Source organism: Oncorhynchus mykiss, chromosome 1 (assembly GCF_013265735.2).
Source record: "Oncorhynchus mykiss isolate Arlee chromosome 1, USDA_OmykA_1.1, whole genome shotgun sequence".
NCBI classification, from domain to species: domain Eukaryota; kingdom Metazoa; phylum Chordata; class Actinopteri; order Salmoniformes; family Salmonidae; genus Oncorhynchus; species Oncorhynchus mykiss.
In genome coordinates, this window is record NC_048565.1 from 93,780,737 (window position 1) to 93,788,503 (window position 7,767).

The 7,767-nt window shown below is 48.5% G+C and overlaps 1 protein-coding gene across 1 annotated transcript in view; it reads left to right on the forward strand.

Annotated features, from left to right (window-relative positions):
• Positions 1-742: 742 nt before the first annotated feature.
• The window catches only part of LOC110517068 (disintegrin and metalloproteinase domain-containing protein 12), a 221,485-nt gene continuing 214,460 nt past the window's right edge, over positions 743-7,767 (forward strand). The window contains exon 1 of the mRNA XM_036988835.1: positions 743-1,341. Within this exon, the coding sequence (XP_036844730.1) occupies positions 1,221-1,341 (121 nt within the window). The 5' untranslated portion in view covers positions 743-1,220. The remainder of the gene's footprint in view (positions 1,342-7,767) is intronic.

Sequence of the window (7,767 nt, forward strand, 5' to 3'; positions counted from 1 at the left end):
GGCAGGGTAGCCTAGTCCGCCAAATCGGCGCGGCAGGGTAGCCTAGTCCGCCAAATCGGCGCGGCAGGGTAGCCTAGTCCGCCAAATCGGCGCGGCAGGGTAGCCTAGTCCTCCATATCGGCGCGGCAGGGTAGCCTAGTCCGCCATATAGGCGCGTCAGGGTAGCCTAGTCCGCCATATAGGCGCGGCAGGGTAGCCTAGTCCGCCATATAGGCGCGGCAGGGTAGCCTAGTCCGCCATATAGGCGCGGCAGGGTAGCCTAGTCCGCCATATAGGCGCGGCAGGGTAGCCTAGTCCGCCATATAGGCGCGGCAGGGTAGCCTAGTGGTTAGAGCGTTGGACTAGTAACCGAAAAGTTGCAATTTCAAATCCCTGAGCTGACAAGGTACAAAGCTGTCGTTTTGCCCCTGGACAAGGCAGTTAACCCACTGTTCCTAGGCCCTTATTGAAAATAAGAATTTGTTCTTAACTGACTTCCCTAGTTAAATAAAAGGTTAAAAAAAAAATCTGCTTTTTTACATTTTTTACACACCCACCTTAACTGCTTTCAAGTCGACTGTCTCTTACGGCTGCTGAATAAAATATTAAACCAGAATGACCTCTGCTGGGAGAGGTTGTGTCTGAAATATATTATTCAAGTCCTCTAAGTGTACTCTCTCCTCTTCCTCTCTCTCTCCTCTTCCTCTCTCTCCTCTCTCTCTGTGTCTCTTGCTGCAGCGCAGAAAAGCGCTTATAACGGCGCGCCTTTGCGGACGGCGAATGTAAAGACGGATTGACGTCCGTAAGGAGCGCTTCTGGAGAAGCACATGTTCTCGTTAACGAAAGACAACACTTCGCTAGTCTGTAAATTCATTTTTTTTGGAGGAACTCCCTAACTGTTGTCATCGGAAGGAAAATAAACGACCACGACTACCTATTTCAATGTAGTTAATGACACGTTTACTGGTCAAATTGTGGGGCTTCTCTCCAAAGTGCTTGATGCGCTTTTAACACCGTTGGATGTAAAGTCTGTTACAGGGGAGTCTGAGGTTGCTGGAGCGGAGTGGGTGAGGACTGAGAAGGATTTCCTAACCGTCTCTCTTTCCTCAGACTTGATCATATTTCACGAAGTCCTTTGGGTGTTACACATCAGCTGTTCCACTGTATATTATGGTCGTGCTGCCGTGAGACAGTTGGATAGTCTCGACCCGTTCGTTCATCCGCTGCCGTACACCCGCACAATGACCTATCGGCGGACCTACGGGAGTCAGAAGTTTACCGTGTTTTTGATAGCTCTTCACGTCTTGTCAATTACAATATGCTTCGGTGAAGATGTGCGCTCCTCCAACAAGACCACTGAAGGTAAGAAGTGGAGACCGAATGAAATGTATTTTGACAAATGCATTATTTCTTCTTGGCTTTGCAAAGAAAAAAGGCGCTAGATTTTAAAAGATGAATCAAAGAAAACATTTATTTAAAAATATGAATCTGACAACTATATCTGACATTTCCCCCTGGGCAAACACTGGTTGAATCAACGTTGTTACGACGCAATTTAAATGAAATAACGTTGAACCAACGTTGAATTGACATCTGTGCCCAGTGGGTTCAGTCTTTTGTATGTTTGGTTTCTATGTAACAGTATAACTTTAGACCGTCCCCTCGCCCATACCCGGGCGCGAACCAGGGATCCTTTGCACAGATCAACAACAGTCACCCACGAAGCATCGTTACCCATCGCTCCACAAAAGCCGCGGCCCTTGCAGAGCAAGGGGAACCACTACTTCAAAGGTCTCAGAGCGAGTGACGTCACCTGATTGAAACGCTATTTAGCGCGCACCACCGGCGAACTAAGCTAGCCCTTTCACATCCATTACATCTGCATCATTCTTTAAATCAGTGAAATCAATACGCCGGCGTTATAAACACTTGGTTATAACACTCATATAATGTACGACGACGCCCTGCTATAATATACAATCAGAAAATAACTTGGGTAAGGTGTCATTGGAGCAAGGTGCCAGATTTATGCAATTGTGAATTGTAAAACATTTAGTAATTAAGTAGACGGAGAGATTTCAGTTTCACTGATGATATTCTATTAAGATGAAGGTCTCACAACCATCTTAAAACCATGACAACTTTAGTAGAATAATAGTTGAAAGGTAACTAAGATCAAGAGCATAACACATCAATCACATCTTATTCAGATGGTTTAGAGGAGCAGAGCAGACAGACAGACCTTTAGGAGAACAGAGCAGACAGACAGACCTTTAGGAGAACAGAACAGACAGACAGACCTTTAGGAGAACAGAACAGAGCAGACAGACAGACCTTTAGGAGAACAGAACAGACAGACAGACCTTTAGGAGAACAGAACAGACAGACAGACCTTTAGGAGAACAGAACAGAGCAGACGGACAGACCTTTAGGAGAACAGAACAGACAGACAGACCTTTAGGAGAACAGAACAGACAGACAGACCTTTAGGAGAACAGAACAGACAGACAGACAGACAGACCTTTAGGAGAACAGAACAGACAGACAGACCTTTAGGAGAACAGAACAGACAGACAGACCTTTAGGAGAACAGAACAGACAGACAGACCTTTAGGAGAACAGAACAGACAGACAGACCTTTAGGAGAACAGAACAGAGCAGACAGACAGACCTTTAGGAGAACAGAACAGACAGACAGACCTTTAGGAGAACAGAACAGAGCAGACAGACCTTTAGGAGAGCAGAACAGACAGACAGACCTTTAGGAGAACAGAACAGAACAGATAGACAGACCTTTAGGAGAACAGAACAGACAGACAGACCTTTAGGAGAACAGAACAGAGCAGACAGACAGACCTTTAGGAGAACAGAACAGAGCAGTCAGACAGACCTTTAGGAGAACAGAACAGACAGACAGACCTTTAGGAGAACAGAACAGACAGACAGACCTTTAGGAGAACAGAACAGAGCAGACAGACCTTTAGGAGAGCAGAACAGACAGACAGACCTTTAGGAGAACAGAACAGACAGACAGACCTTTAGGAGAACAGAACAGAACAGATAGACAGACCTTTAGGAGAACAGAACAGACAGACAGACCTTTAGGAGAACAGAACAGAGCAGACAGACAGACCTTTAGGAGAACAGAACAGAGCAGTCAGACAGACCTTTAGGAGAACAGAACAGAGCAGACAGACAGACCTTTAGGAGAACAGAACAGACAGACAGACCTTTAGGAGAACAGAACAGAGCAGTCAGACAGACCTTTAGGAGAACAGAACAGACAGACAGACCTTTAGGAGAACAGAGCAGTCAGACAGACCTTTAGGAGAACAGAACAGAGCAGACAGACAGACCTTTAAGAGAACAGAACTGTGACATCCGTCCCACCTTATTCAGATGGTTTAGAGAGTCACTGTGTTATTGAGATGCTACAGTAACTGTGTGTGTGTGTGTGTGTGTGTGTGTGTGTGTGTGTGTCTCAGCATTTCCCTCTGTACCTTTTGACCAGAGGTAGACCCTCCTTAGCCTAAGGAGAGCACTATCTGAGAAAATGCATACATTGATATCACAGTGTGGAGTGTGCACCGTGTATGTGCCTGTGTGTGTGTTTGTGCATGTGTGTATGTGTGTGTGTGTGTGTTTAGGGAAAGCTTTCACTTCTGTGAGGTGTTTCTTATCAGGATAGCAGATCAGAGCAGTCAGACAGATAGATCAGGAGAACAGAGCAGAGAGACAGACCATCAGGAGAACAGAGCAGACAGACAGACCATCAGGAGAACAGAGCAGACAGACAGACCATCAGGAGAACAGAGCAGACAGACAGACCATCAGGAGAACAGGTTGGAGGAAGAGAAGAGAATGGAGGATGGAGGAGGAGGAGAGGAAGAGAGAAGAGGTTGGTGGAGAGGAGAGGAAGAGAGAATAGGATGGTGGAGGAGGAGAGGAAGAGAGAAGAGGAGGAGGAGAGGAAGAGAGAAGAGGTTGGTGGAAGAGAGGAAGAGAGAAGAGGATGGAGGAGGAGGAGAGGAAGAGAGAAGAGGATGGGGAGGAGGAGAACAAGAGAGAAGAGGTTGGAGGAGGAGGAGAGGAAGAGAGAAGAGGTTGGTGGAGGAGGAGAGGAAGAGAGAAGAGGAGGAGGAGAGGAAGAGAGAAGAGGTTGGTGGAAGAGAGGAAGAGAGAAGAGGATGGAGGAGGAGGAGGAGAGGAAGAGAGAAGAGGATGGGGGAGGAGGAGAAGAAGAGAGAAGAGGTTGGTGGAGGAGGAGAGGAAGAGAGAAGAGGTTGGTGGAAGAGAGGAAGAGAGAAGAGGATGGAGGAGGAGGAGGAGAGGAAGAGAGAAGAGGATGGGGGAGGAGGAGAGGAAGAGAGAAGAGGTTGGTGGAGGAAGATTTCATTTATTTATTCCCAGTTTATTACCTAAGGCATTTCCTGTTGTGGCATGACGAACTCATCATTAACCACATCATCATGCCCATTGTGTTGTGAGAACCTGGACAAAGCAGCGTTTAACAGGAAGTACATACCTGGTCAATGGTCGTTAAGGGGCTCGCTTGTTAAGGGCTGATTAGGGGAGAGATGCCCCCTGGGTAAACTGCTGGGAACAGGTGATTATAAACAAACAAGAGGAGACTGGATAGAAGCTGGCTGTGTGTGTGTGTGTGAGTGTGAGTGTGAGTGTGTGTGTGTGTGTGTGTCTGAGAAGCATTGTGAAAGCATGCTGTAGTGGAGTAATGCTGACTGTGAACCCAGCACGGTGTCTGTCTTCAACATCTCATATAAAAGGGAAATGAGTGGAAATCATTAGTGAAGTAACTCATTTATGAGTTGTGTGTGTGTGTGTGTGTGTGTATGTGTGTGTATGTGTGTGTGTGTGTGTGTGTGTGTGTGTGTGTGTGTGTGTGTGTGTGTGTGTGTGTGTGTGTGTGTGTGTGTGTGTGTGTTTGTGAGACTATTTCTGTTTCCTTTTTATTCTCTGATGAGAAACTCTGTCAGCCAGGAACTCAAGGTTGTTAGACACTGTCTGGTGTGTTTCTGTCCTGATGGTTTCATCCTGTCCTGTCTGGTGGTGTGTCTCTGTCCTGTCTGGTGGTGTGTCTCTGTCCTGAAGGTTTCATCCTGTCTTGTCTGGTGGTGTGTCTCTGTCCTGTCTGGTGGTGTGTTTCTGTCCTGAAGACTTCATCCTGTCCTGTCTGGTGGTGTGTCTCTGTCCTGTCTGGTGGTGTGTTCCTGTCCTGTCTGGTGGTGTGTGTCTGTCCTGAAGGTGTCATCCTGTCTTGTCTGGTGGTGTGTCTCTGTCCTGAAGGTGTCATCCTGTCTTGTCTGGTGGTGTGTCTCTGTCCTGAAGGTGTCATCCTGTCTTGTCTGGTGGTGTGTCTCTGTCCTGAAGGTGTCATCCTGTCTTGTCTGGTGGTGTGTCTCTATCCTGAAGGTGTCATCCTGTCTTGTCTGGTGGTGTGTCTCTGTCCTGAAGGTGTCATCCTGTCTTGTCTGGTGGTGTGTCTCTGTCCTGAAGGTGTCATCCTGTCTTGTCTGATGGTGTGTCTCTGTCCTGAAGGTGTCATCCTGTCTTGTCTGGTGGTGTGTCTCTGTCCTGAAGGTGTCATCCTGTCCTGTCTGGTGGTGTGTTTCTGTCCTGAAGGTGTCATCCTGTCTTGTCTGGTGGTGTGTCTCTGTCCTGAAGGTGTCATCCTGTCTTGTCTGGTGGTGTGTCTCTGTCCTGAAGGTGTCATCCTGTCTTGTCTGGTGGTGTGTTTCTGTCCTGAAGGTGTCATCCTGTCTTGTCTGGTGGTGTGTCTCTGTCCTGAAGGTGTCATCCTGTCTTGTCTGGTGGTGTGTCTCTGTCTTGAAGGTGTCATCCTGTCCTGTCTGGTGGTGTGTTTCTGTCCTGAAGGTGTCATCCTGTCCTGTCTGGTGGTGTGTCTCTGTCCTGAAGGTGTCATCCTGTCTTGTCTGGTGGTGTGTTTCTGTCCTGGCTGGAAGCACTTGATCTGATGGATGGATGTGTCCCAAAATGACCCTATGGCCAAAAGTAGTGCACTACATAGGAGGGCTCTGGTCAAAAGTAGTGCACTACATAGGAGGGCTCTGGTCAAAAGTGGTGCACTACATAGGAGGGCTCTGGTCAAAAGTAGTGCACTACATAGGGAATAATGTGCTATTTAGACCGTGACCCTTAGTGTGAGACTGTGTTTACTAGCCAGCTGTGCTGTTTCCTTCAGCCAGACTCACGTTCTCTGCTTAGACAGCTGAGGAGAAACCACATGGCTGAAGCAAAAGAAAGATGAATTGGAATTGAAGGGTGAAATTTATTTATTTGAAGGATCTGCTTCCAAACGCATTATAAATATTATATAAATATTATCACAAAAGAAACACTCGCTGCTCCTGATGAAATATACGATTTCTGGTTCTCATAATAAATGTTTCATGGAACAAATGGTGATCTGTAGTTTGTAGCAGGGTTGGGGAGGAACTGGAGTTTCTAGCAGGGTTGGGGAGGAACTGGAGTTTCTAGCAGGGTTGGGGAGGAACTGGAGTTTCTAGCAGGGTTGGGGAGGGACTGGAGTTTCTAGCAGGGTTGGGGAGGAACTGGAGTTTCTAGCAGGGTTGGGGAGGAACTGGAGTTTCTAGCAGGGTTGGGGAGGAACTGGAGTTTCTAGCAGGGTTGGGGAGGAACTGGAGTTTCTAGCAGGGTTGGGGAGGGACTGGAGTTTGTAGCAGGGTTGGGGAGGAACTGGAGTTTCTAGCAGGGTTGGGGAGGAACTGGAGTTTGTAGCAGGGTTGGGGAGGAACTGGAGTTTCTCGCAGGGTTGGGGAGGAACTGGAGTTTCTAGCAGGGTTGGGGAGGAACTGGGGTTTCTAGCAGGGTTGGGGAGGGACTGGATTTCTAGCAGGGTTGGGGAGGAACTGGAGTTTCTAGCAGGGTTGGGGAGGAACTGGAGTTTCTAGCAGGGTTGGGGAGGAACTGGAGTTTGTAGCAGGGTTGGGGAGGAACTGGAGTTTCTAGCAGGGTTAGGGAGGAACTGGAGTTTCTAGCAGGGTTGGGGAGGGACTGGAGTTTGTAGCAGGGTTGGGGAGGAACTGGAGTTTCTAGCAGGGTTGGGGAGGAACTGGAGTTTGTAGCAGGGTTGGGGAGGAACTGGAGTTTCTCGCAGGGTTGGGGAGGAACTGGAGTTTGTAGCAGGGTTGGGGAGGAACTGGAGTTTCTAGCAGGGTTGGGGAGGGACTGGAGTTTCTAGCAGGGTTGGGGAGGAACTGGAGTTTCTAGCAGGGTTGGGGAGGGACTGGAGTTTCTAGCAGGGTTGGGGAGGAACTGGAGTTTCTAGCAGGGTTGGGGAGGAACTGGAGTTTCTAGCAGGGTTGGGGAGGAACTGGAGTTTGTAGCAGGGTTGGGGAGGAACTGGAGTTTCTGGCAGGGTTGGGGAGGAACTGGAGTTTCTAGCAGGGTTGGGGAGGAACTGGAGTTTCTAGCAGGGTTGGGGAGGAACTGGAGTTTCTAGCAGGGTTGGGGAGGAACTGGAGTTTCTAGCAGGGTTGGGGAGGAACTGGAGTTTGTAGCAGGGTTGTGGAGGAACTGGAGTTTCTTGCAGGGTTGGGGAGGAACTGGAGTTTCTAGCAGGGTTGGGGAGGAACTGGAGTTTGTAGCAGGGTTGGGGAAGAACTGGAGTTTCTAGCAGGGTTGGGGAGGAACTGGAGTTTGTAGCAGGGTTGGGGAGGAACTGGAGTTTCTAGCAGGGTTGGGGAGGAACTGGAGTTTGTAGCAGGGTTGTGGAGGAACTGGAGTTTC